This window comes from Rhinopithecus bieti, unplaced genomic scaffold, assembly GCF_001698545.2.
Source record: "Rhinopithecus bieti isolate Rb0 unplaced genomic scaffold, ASM169854v2 scaffold_3471, whole genome shotgun sequence".
In the NCBI taxonomy this organism is placed as follows: domain Eukaryota; kingdom Metazoa; phylum Chordata; class Mammalia; order Primates; family Cercopithecidae; genus Rhinopithecus; species Rhinopithecus bieti.
Window position 1 is genome coordinate 87,220 of NW_016804075.1, and position 26,604 is coordinate 113,823.

A 26,604-nucleotide genomic window follows, 5' to 3' on the forward strand; every position below is an offset into this window, starting at 1 on the left:
TGGGTGTAAATCAGTAAGAACCACCCGAGACAGTATGGGACAGACGGGGGACATGAGGTGCCTGTGTCCCGGGTGTAAATCAGTAAGAACCACCCGAGACAGTATGAGACAGACGGGGGACACGGGGTGCCTGCGTCCTGGTGCCAGGCATGCTGTGCGTGATGTGACAGACACGTCCCCCATCCATCGCGCCAGTCCCTTCCACAGGGTGGGCACTATTTTTTTATTTTTTTGAGACGGAGTCTCGCTCTGTCGCCCGGGCTGGAGTGCAGTGGCCGGATCTCAGCTCACTGCAAGCTCCGCCTCCCAGGTTCCTGCCATTCTCCTGCCTCAGCCTCCCGAGTAGCTGGGACTACAGGCGCCGCCACCACGCCCGGCTAATTTTTTGTATTTTTAGTAGAGACGGGGTTTCACCGGGTTAGCCAGGATGGTCTCCATCTCCTGACCTCGTGACCCGCCCGCCTCAGCCTCCCAAAGTGCTGGGATTACAGGCGTGAGCCACCGCGCCCGGCCTAGGGTGGGCACTATTATCTACATACTTTACATATGGAGAAACTCAGCACCATGCACAGGCCACGCTGCTGGGACACGGGCCCTGACTGAGCTGCCATCTCCAGGGCCTGGCCCATGTCAGCCCCACCTCCTGCCATGATGCCGGCTCCACCCATCTGACCTCAGTTCACTGCTTTTTGACTTGGCAGCACTCTCACATACATATTTTCATAATATATAAAGTATGTTTATATATGTACATATTTTAAATGTCTGTATTTTTTTACACTATAATATAAACCTTTTACAGGAAAGACAGTACATTTTCTTTTTAGTGAAAAAAAAATTTTTTTTTTTTGGAGACAGGGTCTCGCTCTGTCGCCCAGGCTGGAGTGCAGTGGCACCATCTCAGCTCACAGCAACCTCCGCCTCCCAGGTTCAAGCCATTCTCCTGCCTCAGCCTCCCGAGTAGCTGGGATTACAGGTGCCTGCCACCACACCCAGCTAAATTTTGTATTTTTAGTAGAGACGTGGTCTCACCATGTTGGCCAGGCTGGTCTCGAACTCCTGACCTCAGGTGATCCTCCCTCCTTGGCCTCCCACAGTGCTGGGGATTACAGGCATGAGCCACGGTGCCCGGCCAACATTGAAATTTTAAATGTTACTTTAAACAGAAATATGGAAAACACAGAGGTGAGACAGAGGTGTGTCAATCACAGGGCCCTAAAGCACCGTTCCCTGGAGCCGCTCAGGTCGCTGCAGGTGCTAGGGCAGCAAGGTCTCTTCAACTGGAGAGGCTCCAATTCCCTCTTGTACTCGTTTGAAAACCAAGTGGCTAAAATGTCCAAATAAACACATTTAGGAGAAACGATTTCCTGAGCCCCGTGTGCGCCTCCCTCCCGCAGCTGGAGAGCTGTCTCCCTGGCCGGGAGTGGCCTGCGAGGTGCTGGGCTTCCTCCCAGCGTGGCAGGCTCCGGGACAACCCTCCTGGGGCACGGAGCGGGGCAGACTGTGGGGCTCACTCACTTGTGGTGGGCAGGGCCCCAGGAGCCCAGAAGGTGGCAGCCGGCCTGCTCCAGGTTCCAGTCGAACATCTCCAGCACTTTGTGGCACTCCCCTCTGGGCCGCAGGCCCAGCCCGAAGAGCTGTTCCACCTGGGGGTAAGGGTGGTGCCATGGACACGCGGACCCAGGGCACCAACTAGGGTGGGGAAGAGGAGAGTTGGAGCCAGGGGGCGGGGGGCTGGGGGCAGCAGAACCAGGCTTCAGGGTCCCTAAAAGCCAGAGCGAGCAAGAGGTGGCGGTACCTTCAGATACTGGGCAGCCCTCTGCACGCTCCAGCCGTGGCTCTGCAGGGCCGCCTGGCACTCCTCTGTGGTCACCCCATGCACCATGGCCTGCAGCTGGGCACACCCCCACCCCCGTCAGCACCACTAGGGCCCACTGCTCCAGGCCCCTTGGGCCCTGCCCCGCCTCACCCACAGCCAGGCTGGGTGCTCACCATCTGGATCTTGTCTGCTGGCCGGCCCGCCTCTGGCCCATCCCCAGGGCAGCCTCTCTGTGGCAGCCGAGCAGTGGCCCTCGGGGCTGGTGGTCGGGCCCCTGGGTTGCTGTTGTTGGTGGAGAAGTTGGCCTTGGGGTCCGAGGCAGCCTGGGGCATCGGCCGCACGGTGGCCGTGGGGGCGGCAGGGGCTGGGGTACTGGGTGGGGGCAGCAGCAGGGGCACAGGCAGGGGGGCCGGCTCCTCGGGGCTCTGGGCCTCATGCAGGAAGCGCTGGTAGCGCTCCAGGTAGGACGGCCGCTCAGGCAGCAAATAATAGTGGGTGCTGCTGACCTTCTTGCCATCCCGGACGATGGGCAGGATGCAGGGACCGGCCCGCGGGCCAGGCGCCTGGATCACCTGGGGGGCGGCGTACTTGGGGTCTGAGGCAAAGCTCTGGGTGGTGGGCATGGTCTTCCCAGGTGAGCCTGAGAGTCGGGGTGGCAGTGGGGAGCTACCAGGTGGTACCAGGGGGCTGGGTGTCCTCGAGCCTTGAGGGGACAGGGGCTCCCGCGGAGGCACCCGGGGAGGGGAGGCAGGTCCAGGCCACCGACCAGTCTCCTCCTCGCCCGAGGGGGCTGGAGACAGCTGGACGTGTGGGCGCGTGGGCCGAGGGGGGATGGGTACCCGGGGGGGCACCTGGGGCTTGTCGTCACCCCCTGGGCTGGGAGAGGGGGTCGGGGAGCCGGCTGGAACCTGCAGTTGCCTCATGCACTCCTGCTGTAGCGCCTGGAAGATCTCTGCGGTCTGTGCAGAGCTGGGTGGCTTGCCCCCACCCTGGGGCGGGAGGAACAGGTTGTCCTCCAGGGGAGGGGGCGGCCGCCCCTGCTCAGGCACAAAGGCGTAGTTGGTCTCGCCCTGGCTGGGCCCAGCAGGGACCCCCATGCCCACCAGGGTGCTGTTGATGGAGCAGACCTCAAAGTCATCCTCATCCTGGGCCACATCGTCATAGGCGGGTGGAGGGGGCAGCGGGCGGGCATCCCAGTCCACCACAGGCGTGGGGTGCAGGGGCCGGGGCAGTGCCCGCGTGGGGCTCTGAGGCGGGGTCTCGTCCAGCAGGGAGCAGGCGTCCATGGCCAGCTGCGCCAGGGAGGGCGCACAGGGCCGCAGGGCGGGGACCACGGGCTCCTCACCAAAGTCGATGAGCGTGACCTCGGCCCCACTGCCTCGGCCGGCCTTGGTGCCCGGCACCCGCGCTGAGGGCTTCGCCAGCCACAGCCCTCGGGGCAGGCCTGGCTTCCGCAGGCCCAGCCTCTTGAAGTCGCTGGACAGGGGGTCCTGGTCCTCGCTCACAGGGTCATAGGTTGGTTCTGTGAGGAAAGGGAGACCCCGACAGGAAGGCAGTCAGACCGGGTCAGGGGCACAGGGGAGGTGGCACATGGGAAAGAAAGCCGAGTGTCCCCCAGCAACCCTCCACTCCCAATACCCCCACAAGGTCCGAGGTCAGCCATTGGCTGCCAGGTTCTCAGTGCACCTCCGACCACTCGATCAGGAGGGCGGAACCTGCTCTGCCCAGCAGGCAGCCCCGTTTGGGCCCGTGAGCCCCACCTCCCTCCGTCTAAGCTGGAGCAAGCAACACTGGCTCCTGCCCGTCACTCCCTCCATCAGCACAAGACCCTGGCAGCTCTGCTCCTGGGCCCCGGCGAGTTAGTAAGCCCTCACCCCCGCCCCCGTCACGGCACACCATTAGTGCAGGCACGGAGCCGCCTCCTGCCATCAGGGCCATAGGAACCATCCTTGGAGAGGACAGCGCTCCTGACCAACCGCCACGAAGCCCAGACAGTGCCTGCAGGTCTGAGAGGCAGTGAGGCCGAGGCAGAAGCCAGGGCCACACTCGTGCTCCAAAGCCCAGGCAGGTCTGAGAGGGAGGGAAAGCCTCAGCTGCACTCGTGCTCCAGAAGCCCAGGCAGGTCTGAGAGGGAGTGAGGCCGAGGCAGAAGCCAGCGCCACACTCGTGCTCCAGAAGCCCAGACTCTGGGGGGCAGGCTGGAGGAGGCAGGCATGCTAGGCCAGGCCAGCCGCGGAAGCTCACAGCACACACCAGCCTCCCCTCCCACCCAGCTGCCCGGGCTCTGTACCTTCCAGGAGAGGAGTGAGAGAGAGGGGGCGGGGGCGGGGGCCGAGGCATCGGGAGCAGCCCCACTTACTCTGAGTGAAGAAGGCAGGCTGAGGTGGGCGAGGTGGAGGCTCCCCTGCAAGAAAGGCCATGCGGACAGGGGGAGAGGGACGGAACAGGACAGAGGACAAGGGAGGAAGACGGCCGGACGACAGGGCAGAGTGTGGAGAGAGAGGAAGGGAGAGAAGTGAATGGGGGCGAGTGAATGTACAAGCCCCCAGCACACGGGAGGCCGCGGGCGGCAGGATGAGGAACACGGCAGTCTGGTATGACAGGCAGAGGACCGGGAGATGGAGGAGGCTCCAGGCAGAGCCGGAGCATGGTGGGGGTTTGGCTTGGGACAGGAGAGCAGGATTAGGGGGAAGTGAGGAAAGCCAGGATCTGAGCTCGGCCGTGAAAGGAGGGAGGAGGGACGCCGGGGCGGACGGGGCTGCTGCAGACCCAGCCTGAGGAGGCCCACCTCGGCGGATACAGCTGCCTGTCTTCCACCCCACGCCCAGCCAGAGCCAGGGACACAGCTGTCCCGCCTGCTGCCCTGACCCCACTGTCCCCAGAGCCAGAACAGCAGGCTCAGGGTGGCCTGTGAGGACAGGGCTCCTTCCTGAGTAGCCAATGAGTTAGGGACACCAAGGAGCAGAGGGGATCTTACTTTTCACCCCTCCTAGATGCTGGGGGGGCCGGGAGGTGCTCAGTTCCACGCTCAGCAGGTCCGGGGGGTCCATGGGGTTTCCCAGATACAGTCTGTGGGGGAGAGAGGCAGGGGAAGCGTGTGGAGGGGCGGCAGAATCTTATCAGAGCCCCTTCTTAGGTCTGGAGTGCAGGCCTCCCGCCTCCCAGTCCACAGATCCTGACCACTCATCTCAGCTGGAACCAGAGGAGAGACACCAGGGTGTCCTGGAGAGAGGGCAGAGAAAGGACATCTGACCCCAGGATGGAAAGCGTAGGACTTCAGGGGCTCCAACTGCACCCTACAAGGGCAGAGGTGTCCTCCACAATCCCCAGGTCCCTAGCCCACACCAGGCAGCCGCGGGAGGGCACACACTTCTGTCCCGCAGGCCACGATGGGGGGCCTGAGAACAGGGCATGTCAGCTACAGGGCCCGGCCAGGGTGGGCAGGAGGCACCCTTTCACACACGGCCAGGAGGTACGGGAGAGGCTGGGCCACCTGTCCTGCTGTGGATCCACCCTCCATCCCTGCACCAACTGTCAGTATCTACGACTTAGTCACTGGGGCTGATTAAAGCCCGGAGGAATGGGGCTGGGCTGGCCACGGCATGCCAGGAGTGGGGCAGAGGGCACCAGCCTCTCCCGGAGGTGTCTGCAATCTTTCACCCCAAGTCTCAGGCCCTTGCTGGGTTCTTTTTAGGCAAAACACATGGGCTGAGCCCTGTGAGCTTGGGGTTCTGGTGTGTGGGGGTCCGGTGGGTGAAGGCCTCTCAGGACAGACCAGAGTATCAGACGTCAGCAGGAGAAGGGCTGCAGAGGCCAGGGACCTGGAATCCCCCTGTGGCCGGCAGAGAGGCTTGGAGGCCTGGCGGAAGAAGCTTCCAGGGCCTCCCTGGGGTGTAGCATCCCGGAAGCGACTGATTCTGTGTGTCCTTCCCAGATGCCCCTCAGTGGCCTTATCCTCTTACACAGGAGGCAGCGCCCCTCCCAGGTATGGAGTGAACTCTGCAGAGTACTGTGCGGCTGGGAGGCGGACCTGCCACCTAACGTTCCCTCTGCCGTCCCCAAGGTCCCCAGACCTGCTCTGGTTCTGGGAAGCAGGCTCGCTCCCACGTGCACCTGCACACATCCCCAGGGCCCGAGCCAGTGGGTTCACGTCTCCAGGACTCTGGCACCACCGGCAGGAGAAGGAAAACCACTGTTTGCGTGCAGGGGTCACGGAGGTCACGGGGGGTCACGGGGGGTCACGGGAGAAGCTCTGCCCCTCAGCAGCTTCCACTGGGTTCCTCCCAAGTCCATTTTCCTAAGGCCCGGGTCCCAAGAGGGGTGACAGCTGTAGCTCCGGGGACCTTTCCACCAAACAGGAGTCCATCCTCAGAAGCTCCTGACCCTACTTTCATCTGTGATGGGCAGGAAAGCTTCTCTCAGGACCCCTGCCTCTGAGCAGCACGTTCGAATTCAGAGTGCATTTACAGCCCTCCCCTCGTCGGGGGGGTGGACCCATTTCACAGATGAAGTCAGTCTCAGAGTTAGGAGATCAGCCCCCCGAAGCTTGAAAATGGCAGGGAAAGCACATTCCCCTGGAGAACCCCCACCAGGCTGGGCTTTCTAGGGTTCCACAGCTTCCCGAGGGTAAGGCCAGGGGTGAGGAGGGGAGAGTGGCGGGTCCGGGGCTGAAGCCCGAGCGAAAGGTGAAGAACAGGTTCCGCCTATGTGTGCCGTGCTGAGGGCCCTGGAGTCCTGAGCGGGGCATCCATCCCCGCCCCGTACTCACTCGTCAATCCTGTCTGGGAAGCCCCAGCAGTGGCGAGGGTCACTGTCGCCATGCCCCGTATGGATGAAGCTGTTCTGCAGGGGCTGGCTGATGTCCTGGGCTGACAGGCCGGCCACGGAGGTCACCACGTTGCGAGGGAAGGGTCCCACACACAGCGTCCGCGTGTTCTGGCCACGCCACCAGTAGTTCTCGGCCCTGCCCGACAGAGATGGCACAGTGAACTCGAGGCGTGGCGGGCAGCCCCGGCACAGGGACCCTCCTCACACCCTGGCCACTGTGGCAGAACGAGGATGGGGCTCAGGCCTGAGGACCAGACTGTCTGCCACCGGCCCTCCTCCCCCACAGCCCCCGTGACCCACCATGCCCCATACAGGCCTGTTTGCACACGGCCTTACCCTCAACTCTCTAGGTGGGCCAGGCAGCTTTCCCTACAGTTTGCAAATAAGGAGGCACGTTGGAGGCTGCTGCAGCAGGCACTTTCCCTACGGTTTGCAAATAAGGAGGCATGCTGCTGCAGCAGGCAACATGACCTGTCTACAGTTACCAGAAAGCTCCCAGCAGACCCGGGACCCAAACCCAGCTTTCAGGTCTGCAGGGCCAGTGCCCCAACCACAGCTCCTCCTCGCTCCCCAGTCAGTCCCCTGGCAAGGCCGGGCCCCAGGCCTCTTCTGGCCACTGGCTTTCACTCCTCGGCTGGGTTCCAGGAGTTCTGAGAGGTGTGGGGGTGTCAGGGGACACCGAGGGCCTTGCACTAGGCTGGGGGCCAGGCCACCAACTACAACCTGCCTCCTGCATGCAAACCCGTGAGAGTCTAGAAGCACTCCGGGCAACTCAAGGCCTCCCCACCACTTCACATGCTTCCGGCAGTTTCTATCACCTCCTGGCAGGCCTGCGGGAGCCTCCCCGTCTCCTCAGGAGGGGCTCTACTTGTGTCTTAAAACAAGAAGTCCAAAAGGGAACTCAGTACTCCCACAGTGACCAGACAGTGGGGCTGCCAGTGCCCTCTGACCTCAGTCCCCTCTGACCTCAGTCCCCCCTGACCTCAGTCCCCTCTGACCTCAGTCCCCTCTGACCTCAGTCCCCCTCTGACCTCAGTCCCCTCTGACCTCAGTCCCCTCTGACCTCAGTCCCCTCTGACCTCAGTCCCCTCTGACCTCAGTCCCCCTCTGACCTCAGACACGAAACCTCTGTTGCTGCGGCCTAAGCCGGGGCAGGGGCCGGGGCCGGGGCAGGGGCAGCGGGAGGGAACGCACGCCAGGAAGCACAGGGCTCCCCCAAGACACTCCTGACACCCGAAGGCTCTGACAGGCTGTGAGGCTCCCGCCTCCGTGCTGGACTTGCTCATAAGTGATGCCGTGGGCAGAGCATCTGCGCAGGCGGGGGCGGTGACAGTCCCGTGCTGCTGGGGTGGACACGTGTGGCACCACACTGCACACCCTCCCCACCAACCCCCGCTTCACCTGTCCCAGGACCAAAGCCTGAGGAAGGGCTCCTCTGAAACACAGTCAGGCCCAGGAGAAAGGATGGAGAAGGCAGCGCCGCGGGCACCCAGACCCACAGCCTTGTGAGGTGACCAGGCCTGGCTGGAGCGGCTTGACTCCGGGAACAGCCCATCCCAGAGACCAAAGTCAAACCCCAGAGCACCACAGTCCGCAGGGGGGTGGGAGGTGAGGGGAGGCGGGGGCCCAGGGAAGCTCGTGGAGGTGGGGGGGCGGTGTGCATGGAGGAGCGGGTGGGGGCGTGGAGGGGCGGGGCGCGTGGAGGAGTGGGGTGGAGGCACAGGGGATTGGTGGCCGGGGGTCGCAGGGAGGGAGCGGGGGAGTGGCGTGGAGGGGGCGGGGGCAGCGCGAGGGAGGGGAGCATATGGAGACCTGGGGGGAGAGGCACAGGGAGATTGAGGGCCTGGGGGGCACATGGGGCCGGGTGGCACGTGGCGGCGGTGTACATGGAGCACTGAGGGTGCTGGGTTCAGGGAGTGTGGGAGGTGCGTCGGTGGGCCAGGGAGTGAGCGTTGGGGGGCGGCGCAGGGACGGCGCGGGGGGCGGGTTGCGTGGAGGGAACGAGTGGAGGCGCGGGGGGAGCTCAGGGGGTGGGGCCTGAGGGGTCGCGGGGAGGCACATTGGAGGCGCCGGGTGGGGGAGGCGCAGGGGAGGTAGGGGCCTGGGTGCGGAGAGGCACGTGGGGCGCGGGGGACGGCGCGTGGAGGGGGCGCCTGGAGCACGGGGGGAGGCGCAGGAAGTGGGGACCTGGGGTTGCATGGGAGGCACGTGGAAAGCTCCTGGGGGGGTGCAGGGAGGTTGGGGGCTTGGTGGTGGGGGGGCATGGGAAAGCAGGGGAGGTTGGGCCTGGGGGCTTGAGGGCCGGGGAGGTGCAGGGAGGCCATGGAGGTGCAGGGATGCACGGGGGCGGGTGCTGGAGGAGGGGACGAAGTGGAGCGCGGGGGGAGCTCAGGGAGTTGGAGGGCCTGAGGGGTCGCGGGTGAGCACCATGGAGGCGCCAGGGTGGGGGAGGCGCAGGGAGTGGGTTGCCTGGGGTGCGGGGGCACGTGGCGCGGTACGGGAGACGGCGCTGTGAGGGCGCCTGGAGGTCACAGGGGGGGGGAGGGCAGGGAGGTTGGGGGAACCCTGGGGGCATGGTGAGGCACGTGAGCTGGAGGGAGGTGCAGGGGAGGTGGGGCTGGGGGGTGGGGGGGCATGTGGAAAGCTGGGGGAGGTTGGGGGGTGAGGGGCGCGGGGAGGTGCAGGGAGGCAGGGAGGTGCAGGGAGGGCGGGGGGCGCGGGGAGGCAGGAGGCTCCCCCTGTCCAGCCTCCCATACACAGGGCACCGGCCCCGCCCCACCACGCACAGCCACCCTGTGATTCCCACCCTGCCTGCAGGGTGGGAAGGAAGGAGACAGGACAACACCCCGAGAAGGGACAAGTCCCATCCGAAAAATAGGGCTACTCGAAGGAGCAGAGCCAGGGCTCCCCAGCACGCGCACACAGCCTCCCGAGGCGGCCGTAGGGGAGGAACCCCGGCACCAGCCGGGCTGCGGCTCCCCTGCTACACCCACGGGCTCCCTGATGGCTGCCCGGGGCCAGACGCTGGACTCTGCTCTCCACCTCTTCAGGGGCGCTCATTAACCAGGTGAGAACGCAGCTGAGGCGGAGACCTCACTCAGAGCAGCATGACGTGCCCAAGGCAGGTCACTCCCTCTGGCCTTTCCCTTCCACCAGCACTGCCCAGCTCCCGGCACAGAAGCCTCCTCTGGGACCCACTTCTGCGAGGGAAAGGAGACACCAAGCCCACCTCCCTTAGTGCAGGCGTGGCCGAGGCAAGAGCCCCCATGGCTGCCGGGAGTCCTGACACCACTCCAGAAAACATGCTTGCTCCTGGAGGAAGGAGAGTTAAGAGGGCAGAGAATGTGTGCAAGCAACACCCCTCAGGATGGCACCCAAGCACATTCCGAGGCAGCTTTTCCCCCAAGAGGACCAGTGTCGCTTCTCACAGCCCACACGCACCCGTGTGAGGCTCAGTGTGGCCGAGGTACCAGCAGCCCAGAGGGGACCGAGGCCAGCCCTTCCCTCCAGGCCCACCCCGTCCGCGTCCTCTCTCTCCCGCCACCAACAGGCCAGAGTCCCTGTGGCCATGGGAGGGCCAGGGTTGCCACCGGGCAGTGACTGAAGCAGGGGCTAATGAGGACTTTCTGGGGAAGCAGGAAAAGGGTCCAACACCTCCAGCATGAACCTTCTACCTCCTGCTGCCCCTGGGCCTCCGGTCAGCGTCTCTGGGGTAGACAAGATGGAAAACAGAGGCCGGGCGCTGAGAACTGCCTAAGGCTACCCCAGCTCTGGAAATCTCAGCACCGTGTTCCTGTCCTGGCCGGAGGTAGTCCAGAAATGGCTCAACCAATGCCAGACATTCTGTTCAACGCCTGCCTGCTCTTCTCTCTGGGGGTCCCAGGCGCCCAGGCCTGGAGAGATAACCAGGATGCCTGGCTCTCACCCCCAACAGGAAGCCGAGGCTCCAGAGCCAGACCAGGCCAAGGACCCGCAATGGATTCCAACACCCGCTCTGTATGCGGAACAGAAGTGCTGCCAGCCACCCCTTCCTCCAAATGAGCCCCCAGGAAAGACCAGTCATCAACTGTGTCTCCAAATCTAGACAGAGCACGAAACACCTAGGTGTCTTCCCTCTGCCCACAGCCTGAGAAGGACTGAGCCTAGACTCAGTCAGAGCTGGGGCAGGTGGCCTCCCAGACTCCACACCAGGAAACAAATGCTGGACACAGCAAGCGGGAAGTCACTGCGAAGAGAAGGCCAGGCTAGGAGGGAGGCCCAAACACAGAGACTCACATGTGCAAAGCCAGGCCCAAAGACACAGACAGAGCCATCTGTCCAGAGACATGGAAACAGAGGCAGCCACACAAACATGGAGATATTCAGGGACTGAGAAAACAAGGGGGCAGAATCAAGCTCTGCCACCACTGACACCCGGGCCCGCTCCCAAGCCTCACCGGCTGTCGTGGCCTCCTGCCCCTCACCTCCCACCTCCTGAGCAGCTTCAGGCACGGAGGGCAGGTGCTGTGGTCCAAGCCAGGGCTGGTGGCCCCGGGGAAGGAGCCCCCAGCAGCAGCCACAGGGAACCAGCGGCTGGGGCTAACAGGAGCCTTCGACGGAAGGGCAGGGCAGGGCGCACCCACAATCCTCCCGGGAGCAGCCGCTCCCGGCCCCTCCCGCTGCCCGCCTTGCCCCGTCGGTGACCTAAAGCACCAACTCCAGAGACACACGCCCCAAACACAGGCCACTCCGAGTCACCCCTGGGGGCACTGGCAGGCACACAGGCTCCTGCTGAGAGCAAGGGAAGCGGGCGGTAAAGATCTGGGGCTCCGGCGGCAGCACAAGAGGGGCCAGGCCAACGGCTCTCCAGCTCGTGGAGGTGGACATGGGACGTGGGGCTGAACTTTGGGCTGGAGGCCCTGCCAGGTACCTCCAGGGGACCCCCACACTTAATCTCCCCAGAGCACCACGCTTGCAATCCCATCCCTGACCCCTCCGCTCCAAACCTGCAGAATGTGTGCCTCCTGTCTCCAAGCCTCCCTTTCTAGAACCTTCTGCTTTCTTCCCCAGCATAACACCCCCAACCACAGGCCCTGCAGTCTCAGTATGTCATTCCTGTTCCCGGACCCTGGGCCCAAAGGTGAGGGAGCCGGGCCTGGGAAGGCTCGGGGTGTCGGGGCCACAGTGGTGCAGGTCACACTCCATGCAGCCCCCCCAGGTCTCCTCCCTACACCCCCAAGAGGCACAGGATTGCACCGAAGGCTGCAGACCCCTAAAACCTGCAGTGTAGGTGGAAGAGGCTTCCTGGGAAGCAGCCCCACCCCCTCCTTGCCTGGCCTGAGTCACAGGAGCTGAGAGTACAGGGAATTTCCTCCACTTCACTCTTCTTCCTGGTCCTCACTACTCCCCGCTGCCTCAAAGGCACCTCAAACCCCTGCCCTGCCCCCACCAGTTCCTCAGACACCTGGGGATCAGCTAGCAGAAGGCAGGGTCAGCAGTGGGTGGGGCCTCAGGGCAGGCGCTAGAACTGCGGGGGCTCGGGGAAGACAGGGCTCTGGAGAGGCTCTGGGAGGAGGGTTAGGTATAGAGAGGGTCTCCCCAAGGGGAGATGGGAAGAGAGGACCAGAGGCTGGAGGCCGGCCTGGGAGCACATAGTGGGCTCAGCAGGAAGGATGGAAAGCTGGCAAGAGGGCAGGCTGGGCTGCTTCACCTACTGAAAGGCACCCAGGTAGGAGGTTGAGTCCCTGTGCCAGGAAGAAGCAGGGAGAGAAGCAGGGAGGAGCAGAGGAGGAAGCACAGGAGTCCAGAGCGCTGCTGCGACCCAGGCCAGGCCAGGCCACTCCCTACCCCTCCGTAAAGGCAGCCTGGCCCAACCACAGAGCCAGGGCTGGAGCCCAGTGGGAAAGGGTGGTGGAAAGAAGCTGGGCAGGAAAAGGCACTAGGGAGATGGAGGCAGGCCTGTCCTCCCCTCACACTGCAGGGTTCAGGCCCAACCACCAGCCTGTGTGTGGCCAAGGGAATCTTGGAGGCCAAAGAGATCTGTCCACAGGCCCCTCTGACCTGTGCCCTTCAAGCGATCCCAGGGCGGGCCCAGCCCCGCACTCCCTACCTTCCCTCGATGACGGTGATGACGTCATTCATCTGGATGTGCAGTTTGTCTGGCTCCTCAAAGTCCTGAAGGGCCCGCATGTCCGTAGGCTGGGCCTGGGGGAAGGGAAAGGTCATTGCCAGCTCTGGGACTGACGCCTGGGTAGCCCCTCAGCTTGGACCCCCCAGCTCTCCTGGGCTGACCTGTCCCTCACCTCCAGCAGGAAGTCCCGCAGGGCCACAAATGTGGGTCTGTCCTCTGGCTTGTGAGCCCAGCACTGGACCATGACGTTGTAGATGTCCTGGGGGCAGTCCTCAGGCCGGGGCAGCCGCTCCCCCTCCTTGTCGATCTTATGCAGGATCTGAAGGTGAGGAGGTGCAGAGTTTGAGGACAAACAGAGCACCCAACCCTTCACTTCCCGCCTTCCCTCCGGCCTATCCACAGCTGCAGCAGCTGCTGCAGGGCCTGGCCTCCAAAGAAGGGATCTGCCTGCCCGGGAGGGGCCCTCTCCAGAGCCCTAGACCCTTCTTCCCAGGTCTGGGGCCTCGGAATGAGTGGATGTGGCAAGGGCTAGAAAAGGAGGGCAGGCCCCAGCTTTTCCCTCCCCGTCTCTTTGCTGGGCTCTCCCTGAGGCCATACAGATACGGGGCGTGGGAGGAGGGAGTCCATGGGTGACAGGCAGTTCCGGCAGGGCCGGGCTGCAAGCTGGGAATGGAATTCAGCCCACCGGCCCTACGGGGGCCACCTCCCAGCCCTCACCTGACTGCCATTGAGGCCGATCCAGGGCTCCTGGCCATAGGTGAACATTTCCCACAGTGTCACCCCAAACATCCAGGTGTCGCTGGCATGGGAGAAGGTGCGTGTCTTGAGGCTCTCGGGGGCACACCTGGCAGAGGCAGGGGTCAAAGAGAAGGCCTCTCAAACACCCTACTTGCGTCCGCCCTGGGGACTTAAAACACTCATTCGGCAAACACGTGTTGTGACCCCCTGTGCCACGTTCAGCAGTGGGTCTTGGGGGCGCCGTGTGAAGTGGGCAGGACTCCTTGACGACACGGTGCACAGACTTGGGGAAAATCACCTAAGCCCAGGTATCTTACTCACTGCAGCCTGGCGTGGGAAGAGGATAAGTTTCCCAGCCAGAGAAGCAGGGAAATGAAGGAGGTCAGAGGCTCTAGGACGGGGCAGGGAGAGAAGATCACAGGCTGTTTTCTGACTGTGGTGGGAGGATGACAATTCCCAGATTTGGGGCGGGATCCTGGGATTTGGGTCCTTCAGCAGGAAGGAGTGGGTGGGAAATTCAGATAGGGCCTGGGGAAGAACCAAAATGGGCAGAAACAGTCATACTGGCTTCACCCAAATACATTCGTTCTGGACACCCCCCGGGTGAGGGGGAAGTGCCCCTGTGGTGAGGTTAGAAACAGACATCCGGCACGGGCTGAGATGCAGGGAGGAGGGTGGCACCTAGACAGGGACCTAGAGCGAGCCCTGCCCCTCAAAGGGGATGGGGCAAGGAAAGTCTCTCGAGATCTCTAAGGCTCATTATCCTCATCGGTGAAAAGAGAACAGTAACCCGCCCCCTTCATCGTGTTGTTTAAAGGCAACTGTATTAATACGTTACCATGCAAACCAGGATGCCTGAATACAAAAGAGGCTGCTATAAATTACTGCAGGACGACAAGCATAATCTAAGACCTATGCTCGCTCTAGAGGAAAGCCAGCTGCTCCTTAAGATGACCATGCATTCCGGATCATAAGGGTTGCCCAGTCACCGCTCGGGCAAGCAGAACTGGAATAACCCTTCCCAACTCAAAGCAGGCAGATCACAGTCCTTTGGGTGCTTCTGGCACCAGAGGACCACAATGGTCTCAGCAGAGGATAAGCCCACAGAGGGGCCAGGGCAAGGCCAAGTACCACCCCCAGTGCACAGGTGAGCAGCCCTGGCCCCTCTACAGGGCCTGCTGTGGCCTGGGCCTGTCTACCACTAGCTCTACCTAGAGCGTGCTTACCAACGAGTCTTTCCCTGGCAAACCTCCCCTGACATTTCAGGAAGCCTCTGAACACCCCAACGAGCAACGCCCCTTGGGTGAGGCCACGGCATCTATCCCTGTAACACCCCATCCAGCAATGCCCCTTGGTGAGCCCCACAGCATCTATCCCTGTGCTTTCCAGCACCCAGATCCTGGCATGTGGGCCCTCAAGAATTCCTAGATGGATGGTGAGTGAATGGGTGCAAAGGAGGGCACCCCAGGCTTAGAACAGACAAGGACAGGCCCAAGCAAAACCAGGGGCTGTGGTGGGTCAAGAAAGCCCCGGAACTTTGAGGCCGGGGTCTGCAGGGACCCTGTGAGCTGGCAGCACCTGCCCCTCACCAGGCGAAGGGCACCTTGCGATGCTCCTGCATGACGTAATGGTCGTCATTCTGAGGTAGTGCTCGCATCAGCCCGAAGTCCCCGATCTTGACCAGGTCGCGGGTAGCCAACAGCAGATTGCGGGCAGCCAGGTCACGGTGAATAAAGCGCTTGGACTCCAGGTAGCCCATGCCCTCAGCCACCTGCACAGCGTAGCGACTCAGAGTCCCCAGGAGGAAGTGGCCCTGGTGCTTACGTAGCCGGTCCAACAACGATCCCAGAGGTGCCAGCTCTGTCACCTGAGGCCACGGAGGAGGCAGGAGGAATGAGCTGGAGGACCCTGCCCCTTCTCAGCAGCCCACACTGGGCCCCCAGCCCCCTTCCTGAAGGCTTTCCAGAACCAGGCTGCACACTCCTTCCTGGCCTGCTATCTGGGGACCTCTAGGAGTCCTGCAGTTTCTCAGGCCTCTCCCTCGAGGCAATGTAGGAAACTGATACCCAGAGAGAAGGAGCTCAAAGAGGCAATGGCTAGAAATTCCAAAACTTGGCCAGGCCTGGTGGTCACGCCTGTAATCCCAGCACTTTGGGAGGCTGAGGCAGGTGGATCATGAGGTCAGGAGTTTGAGACCAGCCTGGCCAACATGGTGAAACGCCGTCTCTACTAAAAATACAAAAGTTAGCCGGGGGTGGTAGCGCACAGCTGTACTCCCAGCTACTTGGGAGGCTAAGGCAGGAAAATCGCTTGAACCCAGGAGGTAGAGGTTGCAGTGAGCTGAGATCGTGCCAGTGCACTCCAGCCTGGGCGACAAAGCGAGACTCTGTCTCAAAATAAATAAATAAATAAAACATAAATTCCCCAAATTAAACTCAATGGCCAGCCCCTCCCATGGTGCTGACACTGAGCACCAGCAAAATCCAGAGGCAGACCCGGACCGGACCGCAGCAGACACAGCCCGTACCAGGCTGGGCCCTTGTGAACCCCTTTACTCCATCAGGTTGGGGGGACCAAAGTAGGATCTAGGGCGCCTCTGACCTTAGGACGGAGAGAGTAACTGCACCACACATCTGGGACCAGAGCCCTCTCCCTGCCCACCCCCTCCTGCCTACAGCACTCACCATCTTCATGGGCGGCGTGAGCACCACCCCGTAGAGGCGGATGAGGTTTCGGTGGTCGAGCGAGTGCATGGCGTTGACCTCCCGGATGAAGTCGTCCATGGCTTCTGGCTGGCTCAGGACGTCAGGCTTCAGGCACTTCACAGCCACACTCACCTGTCCAGAACGGGATGTGCAAGGACTCAGGACCTGCCAGGTCCCGGACACACGGAGCCAACCTGCTCCATCCTCCAACTCGGCTCAATGATCCCTGCCTCCGAGCTGCTCATCTGAGTGGGTAAGCACGCCACCAGTGCCTGGGCTTACATGCTCTACATGAGGCCTGGCTGAAGAAGGGCAGAGGGCTGGCCCTCAGGAGCCATCGCTGGCCATGCCTCCCCTTCCTGGGGGAATGCTGGGCTTAAATACCAACCAAAAAGTAAGAGATAACTCGTATGATGAGAGAATATTCAAATGTTATAAAATGGATTTTTTTTTTTTTTTTGAGATGCAGGCTGGAGTGCAGTGACATGATCTCAGCTCCCTGCAACCTCCACCTCCCAAGTTCAAGTGATTCTCCTGCCTCAGCCTCCTGAGTAGCTGGGATTACAGGCAGGCACCACCATGCCTGGCTAATTTTGTATTTTTAGTAGAGACAGGGTTTCTCCATGTTGCTCAGGGTGGTCATAAAATGGAGTATTAAAAGTTCTTTTGCTGTAGAAGAAAAATGCTTTAAATGTAATGCCAAAAACAAATATGTGGAGCTAGAAGTCAGCACAGCGGCTTCCCCGGGAGAAGGGCTGAGTGACAGCGGCCTCCCTGGGAGAAGGGCGCAGGCGCACTAAGTGGACAGGGCATGAGGAGCCCTCTGAGATGCCGGGAATGTACCGGACGTGACCTGGGCAGTAACATGGCTTCTGCATAGGAAACAGTCACACCAGAACTGTATGCTGTGGTGCACACATGTTATTCCCTGAGGGGAAAATGTTAAATGCAATGCCAGGAAGAAAAAACAAGATTTTAAAAGCTGTATCTAGAATTTGTATCTTAACTAAATCCGACAAAATACCTAAAGTGGGAGGAAGAGGCAGAAATGCCAACTCTGCTTCCTCTTAGTGCTGGGATTACAGGCGATTTTTTTTTCTTGTTTTTCAAATAGTTTCCAAACTTTTATAATAAGTAAATTATTTTTATAGTTGAAATAATAAATGTGCTTAGTTAAACCTGAGCATGGGCTGGGCGTGGTGGCTCACACCTGTAATCCTAGCACTTCGGGAGGCTAAGGTGGGCAGATCACCTGAGGTCAGAAGTTCAAGACCATCCTGGCCAACATGGTGAAACCCTATCTCTACTAAAAAGACAAAAACTAGCTGGGCGTGGTGGCGCACACCTGTAATCCCAGCTACTCAGGAGGCTGAGGCAGGAGGATCCCTTGAACCCGAAAGGCAGAGGTTGCAGGGAGCCGAGATGGTGCCCATTACACTCCAGCCTGGGCAACAGAGCGAGACTCCGTCTCAAAAAAATAAAAACCCAAAAATCCTGTTGTGACGCATCCCCAGTCCCATTCACATCCCAGGTGGGGGCAGAAGAGTCACTACCAGTCTTGGATCCCATGCCTCTGCTGCGCTGGCAGGACACAGAGCTCACCGTCTTCCCTGAGGGCGCGTCCCACTCGCCCCTGCGCACCACGCCAAAGGAGCCATCGCCCAGCTTCTCCAGGAGGCGCAGGTCCTTGTCCCCAATGAGGCAGGTGAGGCTCTGCAGGGGCCCCTCCCCTGCTGGGCCCCCAGGGGCGGGCGAGGTCTTCCGGAAGGTGCTCTGAGAGTGATGAGGGGGGAACTCAGCCTCCAGTCGCTTTCCACTGAACACCTGTTTGAGGGCAGCCGGGGGCCAGATGGAATCCAACACCCCAGGGTCAGTCACTCGGTCCCACCCTGCTGGGTCCACCTGGTGATCCCTGGCTCAGCTCCCAGATAAGTCCTGGCTTTGCCAAACTGCCAGTGGGGCCGCCGGACTGGAGGGCTGCACTTCGTCCAGGCACACCCCAAATACAGAACTCAAAGCCTGACGCTGGCCTCAAGGTGGGTGCCAGAAAAAGACCAACAGGCATTAGCCTGTGGCTGCAGTGGCCCCACACCCAGCTGTGCGGACAGGGAGAGTCCAAAGCCCTCCCAGCACTGCCCACCCAAGGTCTGAGTCTCCTCCCAGTCCTGCCCCACCCTCCCTTCTTGCACCCGCCGCCCAGCAGACTCCAGCCCTAAGTCATGTAGATGGTGCAGGAGCCGCAGGGGCCTCCACAAACACCTCCTTGTCCATTTTTAGCCCCGGCCCCTTCTCTGGCCTGACCATTCGGTGCTGTCTGTCTCCACCCTCACTAGTGGCTGTCCTTCATCCTGCCCAGGGGAGAGGATAATTTTAGTCTGAGGTTGAACCGTGAGTGTGTGTGTGGTTCAGATGAAGCTAGTCCTTACTGGGGAAGGGCCTGGGAAGACAGCTGGGTTTCTGGAGGGGCAACTAGAGCTGAGGGCTGAGACAGAAGGAAGAGTGGAGGAGACTCTGAGGCCAGAGTGGACAGGGAGGGGGCCAAAGGTCAAGGGACAGAAGAAAGGAGGCCATGAGGGTCAAAGGTGGCCACATCAGTCTGACTTGGCAGCCTCCACCGAGGCACCCACAGCCTAGGCTCCAGGCTGCAGATTCTTGCCAGTTTGGGTCTCACGTCCCCAAAGCTGGTGGAGCCTTATCCGTTCGGGCTAGGGTGCCTCAAATCTGAGGGCCTCTTCTGGCCTCTGTGCTTCCTCACAGTGATTACAATTCCTTATGTGTTTGCAAGCAATGTTCAGGTTACAAGACCCTTCACAGTCATTATCTCTGGGGCCTCCCACAGCCATAGGAGATGAGCTAGGCAGCGGGCCTGGCATCATTTCCCTGAAGACAAAAGACGACCATCGGGAGGCCCCTGACTGCCCAGGGACCTATCAAGAGCCAGTGGCAGATCCAAGACCCCTAAATCTCAGCACCCCTAAATCTCGGCACCCCTAAATCTCGGCACCCCTAAATCTCGGCAAACCACGCTGCTCTCTTCTCCGGCCTCCACCAGCCCGACACTACTCATCCTTCCCTAAAACCCGGGCAAAGGACCAGGACAGTGTTCCCAGAAAAAGCCACAGGATCCCAAGAGACAGCCCCTTTGCCGGACTGCAGCCAGAAAAATCTCTGCTGCCCAATCCCACTCCAGCTGTTCGGCCCTGCCCACCCCCCACCCCAGCCCTGAGGCCAGAAGTGGGGAGGAAAGGCCGCGGCTGGCTCACTTCCTCTCTCATTGTCTTCCAGACAATGGGCAGAGTTCCACTGAGTCAGACCAGGGACTCACTACACCACAGACCCAAATTAGGACAAGGTGTGGGGAGAGGTGGGGACAGGCTGTAGGGAAGGAAGCTGTCAGCAGGGACAGATGACCGGTCTACCGCCCCACGCCGGACACTGGCCCCAACGCTCAGACACAGCAGGGCTAAGTTAAGGCACACTTATCAATGAGCTCCTGCTCCAGGCGCTGAGAGGGGCTGTGAAGGCCTCACCACACACAGGCTGCTTGCGTGTCCATATCTGGCGGAGACAGACACTTAGCCCGGCAGCTCTACAAGTGCCCTGCCCGATAAGACCCTGGATGCAGGGGTTCTGTACAAAGTGCCGGCGAAATGGCGAGATTCGACCTGCTGGGGAGTTGGGGATGGTTCCCAGGACTGGAAGCGGTAGGGGGCATTCGAGGCTGCCACCCTCTCACCTCCTCACCCACCTTACTCATCCACGACTTGCGTTTGCACAAGGCCTTCCTCCTCTTCACAGCCTCCCACAGCCGCCGCTGGCCTGCAGGGAGGGTGGGGAACCCAGCGCTGTGAAGGCAGCTCAAACCCCTGAGAGAGGCTGCTGCCTGTGGTCCCCTCGCGGTGAGTCTGCCACTGGACACCACTCAGCACAATGATACCAATGAAATCAACCCCAACTAACCGGGAGCTTCGACGGACCAGACAGTCTCTGCACCCCACTTCCCGGCACTGGCTCTCAAACTGGGTGAAGGTGTTTAACCACAAACTTGAAGTGGTGGGCTTCTCCCAGTTCTCAGGAAAAAATCAAGGTAATGAACAGAATTTTCTCAATGTTGAGGTTTTTTTCCCTCCATAAAATTTTGTTATGCTACTGGCATCAGACACCAACTATCCAGGCCAAAAGTAGCATAAGTCAATGTCTAACTCAGCACATAAAGCTATTTTAACTTGAAAGCCCTAATACGTTTCTAACGTTCTATGAAGATCACGACTTTTAGATGCCACAACCCCAACTTTTAGGAAAAATACGAAGATAAGGGTTCAGCTCATATCAGAGCAAACCTGTTTGTGTGCGTGTGTGCGTCTGTGCATGTGCGTGTGTGCGTGCATGTTTGTGCATGTGTGTGTGCATGCGTCTGCATGTGTGTGTGTGCATGCTTGTGCATGTGCATGTGTGCGAGTGTGCATGCATGTATGTGCGTGTGCTACACATGCTGGCATGCGTGCACATCTTAATGCTCCATGCGCGTGTGTACGTGTGGGTGGCCCTGCTGCCCATGTTTGTGCCCATGCCTGTGTGCCCGTGCATGTGCCGTGCTGCATGCTTGTGCCGTTGCTGCATGTGTGTGCATGCATTGCGTGTATGCATGTACGTGTCCATGTGCATGTGCGTGCGTGTGCCACGCATTGTCGTACGTGTGCATGCGCATGCGGCATGTACCCCGTAAGCTGTGCGTGCACATGGTCGTTGCGGCCCGTGTGTATGCCCGTGTGTGTATGCCTTGTGGTGCTGAGACAGCTGAGAAAGATGCGCACTTATTTTGGTAGGGGAATCAGGCAAAACCATCTGAGCCTTAGCCCGCTCTCTCCTACAGATCTCTGGCTGACATTGGAATCCCCCCACCCGCCCCCGGACAGTATCATGATGAGAACAGACTCAATTGTATGCTTGTGAAGAGAGCAATCAAGGACATTACACTCTATGTAAGAACAAAGCAGAACAGGCATGGAGGACTCCTGTGTAAGCCGGCTTTAGGGAAGGCCTCACTCTGCTCAAACTCCAATTCACCTTTACAACTGCCAACTGTTCTCATCACACATCAGCACCTACTGATGGTCCCTCCTGCTCCGCCTTCAGGGCTCTGGGACAGACAGAGTTCCAGGCCTGCGCCACCTCAGGGCTCTGGGACAGACAGAGTTCTCAGCCTGCGCACCTCCAGGGCTCTGGGACAGGACAGAGTTCTCAGCCTGCACTCCTCAGGGCTCTGGGACCAGACAAGAGTTCTCAGCCTGCCGCCATCCTCAGGCTCTGGGACAGGACAGAGTTCTCAGCCTGCACTGCCTCAGGCTCTGGGACAGACAGAGTTTCTCAGCCTGCGCCACCTCAGGGCTCTGGGACAGAACAGAGTTCTCAGCCTGCGCCCACCTCAGGGCTCTGGACAGACAGAGTTCTCAGCCTGCCACTGCCTCAGGCTCTTGGGGACAGACAGAGTTCTCAGCCTGCAACTGCCTCAGGCCTTCTGGGACAGGGACAGAGTTCTCAGCCTGCGCTGCCTCCAGGCTCTGGGACAGAGTCTCAGCCTCACTGCCTCAGGCTCTGGGACAGACAGAGTTCTCAGCCTGACTTGCCCTCAGGCTCTGGGACAAGTTCTCAGCTGCACGCCTCAGGCTCTGGGACAGACAGAGTTCTCAGCCTGCGCTGCCTCAAGGCTCTGGGACAGAGTTCTCAGCTGCACTGCCTCAGGGCTCTGGGACCAGACAGAGTTCTCAGCCTACACTGCCTCAGGCTCTGGGACAGAGTTCTCAGCCGCGACCCATGCACTCAGTGGTCCTGAGGACAGAGGATGTAAACGGTCAGGGGTAAGACAAGTCAAGTCAACATCCCACCTACCAGGCCGGCCCATGCCAATCTTCTCCAGGTCCTCATTCTTGACGTACTCAAAGTGGGACAGGCGGGTGACATTGAGGTCATCTCGGAGCCGCAGGAAGTACTGTTGCAGCTGCACCTCGGACAGCAGCTCCAGCAGCCAGCCTGTGCCCTCCTCTGGCTGCATGCTGCCGCCTCCCAGCCTCTGTAGGGAGGGATGAGTGGCTCAGGGACAAGGGTTGTGGCGGGGGACAACAGGGGGCCTGCCCCAGTGACCTGGGCTCACCTTCATCCCACTACACTGCCGCCTGGAAGGGCTCACACCACCTTCTAACTCTCAACAGGAGCTACTAAGAACCGCCTGGACCCACATGACCCATTCCTGCCAGCCACAGGACACAATAAGGGCGGCAGAGATACAGCCCCAGCCCTGGAGTCAGGAGTCAGGGTCTTGCTCCCGAAATCTGTGATCTGTGGCTGAACGACCCAGATCACCCACCCGTCTGTGCTCACGTTCCTCACCCGCACTAAGTCTCCAGGGGTCAAAAGTCCTTGAAAACCTTTTAAAAACTAACAGTGGTCTCTCTGGGAACATCGAGGTGTTCTTACTCCTAACGTGTGATAAAAGTATCCGCAGGGTGCAGTGTGCCCTGAGACCCTCTATGGGTTCCTCAGATGTGACAGAGAAAACTCTCAGGGCCAGACGAGCTGGGAGCTAAGTTCCTCCCTGTGCCTGACCCCCCGGCCTCTCCTAACAATCCAAAGAGCACTCCACGGGCCACCACCCAAGTGCCCACAGGGCCACGACAAGCAGAAGACAAGAGGGAGGGGTGGGGCCTGGGGTGGGCTTGCGTACACCCCTGTCAACAGGGAGCTCAGATCCCACCAATGGTTGTCACGAGAGACTGTGACCCAGTGTTGTCAAAGCTTTCCATTTTTTCAAGAAATAAAAGAAATCTGAAGTTACATGTGAAATCTCACCATTAAAGTTTGTTTGGAAAAGGTAATATCTGTACATGGTAAAATATTCAGAGGGCGCACAGAGCCACGAATCTCATTCCCCCCAGAACTGCACAGCCACCGGCTCCCCAGGAGCTGCCAGTGACGTCTTCTACGGACCCTTCAGACTCTGTGGTCCCTACACAGATATCCACGCATTAACCATACCATTCTGTTCCCTGATTTCACTTAATATTCGTCTTTCTCCTGACTTTTTAACAATGCTGAATAGTTCAAATCTGAAATGCACGCACAAGCACACACAGCATGCTGGCCAAAGCACGCTGCAGGCCGCAATCAGCCGATGGGCAGGTGAGTGACCTCTGACCTACACTCTCCTGGGCCCAGATAAAGAAGCTGGTGCAAACTTCAAAGCTAAGCAAGCGATCCACCGCACAGCAAACCCACCCGACTGAGGAAGGTCTGTCACCGCACAGCAAACCCACCCGTCTGAGGAAGGTCGTTCAGAGCTGAGGGCATGGCCAGGCTAGTCCCTGACCCATGCTCAATCCCCAAAGAGGCAAACAGGCAAGAGAAAAAAGGCCAGCTGCCCGGCTGGGGACCAAGCCATCCCCCTCCCCAACTCAGCGGTGGCCTCCTCCCCAGCTCCCATCACAGTGAGCAGCACTCGGAGAAGCAGGCACACACAGCCCGGGCCCAGCGTGAGCCTCCTGCCCCCACAGTTCCCAGTGGCCCTGCCAACACAGTGCCAGTTCCGACTTTCTCAGGCAGCTCAGGGAAATACAAAGAGTAACAAAGGGGAATGAGAAACGCTCAGTTCAAATCCTGGCTCTTCCTTCACGGCGACCGGGCCAGGCAGCTGGGCCAGCCGGGTGGTTTCCGAACTTAAAGCCGTCACCCTTTATTGGAATGGTTCTCACGAAGGCTGCGCAGCCCCCTATGGGACATTTTTTATTGTCACGACATTTGGGGGGGCCTTAGTGACATTTAGTCAGTGGTTGGCAGACAAGAACGTGAGCTAGCCTGCAATGCATAGGACATTCTCGCACTGTCCCAAATCCCACACAACTCAATTCATGAAGGTGCTTATGATCACGCAAACCTAGAATCTGATCCCACTTCATATATAAACAAGAAAGTACTTTTATAGTTTTTTTTTTTTTGGTTTTTTTTTTTGAGACAGAACCTCACTCTGTCACTCAGGCTGGAGTACAATGATGCCATCTTGGCTCACTGCAAACTCTGCCTCCAGGGTTCAGGGAATTCTCTCGCCTCAGCCTCCCAAGAAGCTGGAATTGCAGGCACCTGCCACCACGCCTGGCTAATTTGTGTATTTTTAGTAAAGACAGGGTTCCTTCATTTTGGCCAGGCTGGTCTCGAACCCCTGACCTCAAGTGATCCACCTGCCTTGGCCTCCCAAAGTGGTGGGATAACCGGTGTGAGTCACCGCTCCTGGCCTTACGGTTTTAATATAAAATAAATTTTCCTGGAATGAAACTACTGCGTAAACTTAAGGGAAAATGGACTTTGCTTTATTCAGAACATAGCAGAAGTCCACTGTTTGCAAAAATGTCAGTGAAGGCAACCCTCTCTCATTATTTCAAAACTCGTCTCCCGGTCAGCACTTGCAGATGCTGCCGTCAGTGCTTCCGCCTGAGGTCTCAGTATCTGACTCCTCATTACATTGTCTAGATGACTAATGTATTAAGATACATAAAATGTTATAATTAGCTTCTTCTTAAGTCTCTTTATACTACAGTTCCCACTGTACTGTTTCACTGTACACAGGCTAACAGGTTAATATAACAGCTTACATATTTCTATTAATTTTATTTAAGACGAGAAATAATAAAAAGAACATCTAGGCTGAGCGCAGTGGCTCACACTTGTAATCCCGGCACTTAGAGAGGCTGAGGTGGGTGTATGACGGGAGTTCGAAACCAGCCTGACCAACATGGAGAAACCCAGTCTCTACTAAAAATACAAAACTAGCCAGGTGTGGTGGCACGTGCTTGTAATCCCAGCTACTCGGGAGGTCGAGGCAGGAGAATCACTTGAACCTGGGAGGCAGGGGCTGTGGTGAGCCAAGATTGTGCCATTGCACTCCAGCCTGGACAACAGGAACAAAACTCCATCTCAAACTATACTAAACTAAAATAATATCTAACACTTCAACCGCACTTACTATATACAAGGAACAGTTCTAAGTATTAAGCTGTATTAATTAATTTATCCTCAACAAAATCATCTGTTTACAAAAAAAGGGACGTGGGGTTTAAGAGGACCAAGCGTCGTTGCTTTCCAGAAGCAAGTCCAGAGGTGAACTGGGAGTCACTGGCCTAGGCAGCATGTCCCCTCAGCCCGGCCACGGCCTGGCCACTGCTGCCCTGTCCCTGGAGCAAAGTGACCCCATCACCTCCAGGGCTCAGCCTCAGGATGGGGGATCCCAGTCTCCCGCAGGGCAAGCAGTCTCTAGGCCCCCTCTTCTTCCTCCCACCACTAACTCCCAAGGATCCAGGCCCCCTCCTCTAGGCTCCTGAAAACAGCTCAAAGCCATGCCCTGGGTGGTCAGAGCTGGAGAAGACCCAGAGGCCCCTCCCCTGAAGCTCTTCAGAAAGCACAGCCTGGCCTGTTCCCTCTCCCCGAAACACCAGCTGACACACCTCTGCTCAGCTGTGCACTCCCCTCCGTGCTCCCTGACCAGGAACAGCGCTGCTCTGCACAGGGGATGCATGTGGGAGCACGGGAAGGAACTCCGGGATCCCAGTGAGGGAAGCAGTCAGGGTCTCAATCCAGGGTGACTCTGCAGGGGTCCGCCTCCTCTCTAAGTCCCCCTCCAGCCCAAGGTTCTTTGCGCAGCACAGGGCATGGCTGCAGCTCATCCAGAGTTCAAACACTCTCCAATTCTGCATAGGCCTGGCCCCCAGCACCTCGCAGAGTCTGCACACCTGTGTCCGTCACTACTCCGTGGCTGGCGTGCAAATACACAGGCCAACAAGAACGAATGCAGCAGCCACTTGGCCCGGACCCCCTGTCGAGCCCTCACTGGCAGGGTCCCTCATCCGCTCCCAGTCTTGCTGTCTGCCTCTCAGTCAATTGCTGGTGCTAAGGAGCCCCAACAGTCCCCAGCAGTCCAACCCCTGTGCCCCACTCACTGTGTACAGCCGTCGCCGCAGTCTGGCCAGGAGAGGGAAGGAGAGCTCCAGGCCAGGGAACCGACGTGCTGCTGGCATCTCCACGGAGCAGGACCCCCTGAACAGTCACTGGGGATCCGGCCCAGGAAGCAGATGGGCAGGAGCCTCGGCTACGGAGCTTTGCACGCCGCCCAGGAGCCCCCCAAATCCCACACCAGGGGTGGGAAATGCGGAAGAACGAACTGGGCCCCTGTGCTCTGCTGCAAGCCCGGCTGGGTTTCCACAGCTGGCCAGTCTGGCGGGGAGCGGAGGAGCTTTCCTCACCCTGGCTGCGGCCGGGATCCTCTGTCCTGTTTCTGTCTTCTCTCCAGGGCAGTGCTAACAGTCCAGCCCTGCTCCCGGCTTCCCCATCCGACTGCCCGCCCGCCCTCCCTCCTGTCTCCCTCC

At 59.7% G+C, this 26,604-nt stretch overlaps 1 protein-coding gene across 19 annotated transcripts in view; it reads right to left on the reverse strand.

Annotated features, from left to right (window-relative positions):
• TNK2 (tyrosine kinase non receptor 2) overlaps positions 1–26,604 on the reverse strand; it is a 43,965-nt gene that overhangs the window by 1,264 nt on the left and 16,097 nt on the right. For 3 of the 19 annotated variants that reach the window (XM_017863889.1, XM_017863898.1, XM_017863855.1), the window contains exons 2-16: positions 22,088–22,268; positions 19,947–20,017; positions 17,801–18,022; positions 16,178–16,330; positions 15,083–15,360; positions 13,473–13,599; positions 12,928–13,074; positions 12,735–12,829; positions 6,588–6,782; positions 4,797–4,888; positions 4,110–4,223; positions 1,993–3,341; positions 1,799–1,894; positions 1,519–1,646; positions 1,115–1,156 (exon numbers count right to left, since the gene is read on the reverse strand). In XM_017863889.1, coding sequence (XP_017719378.1) covers positions 1,147–1,156; positions 1,519–1,646; positions 1,799–1,894; positions 1,993–3,341; positions 4,110–4,223; positions 4,797–4,888; positions 6,588–6,782; positions 12,735–12,829; positions 12,928–13,074; positions 13,473–13,599; positions 15,083–15,360; positions 16,178–16,330; positions 17,801–18,022; positions 19,947–20,017; positions 22,088–22,250 — 3,240 coding nt within the window. In that variant the 5' untranslated portion in view covers positions 22,251–22,268 and the 3' untranslated portion in view covers positions 1,115–1,146. The other 16 variants (XM_017863864.1, XM_017863871.1, XM_017863851.1 and 13 more) reach the window with 16 other exon arrangements.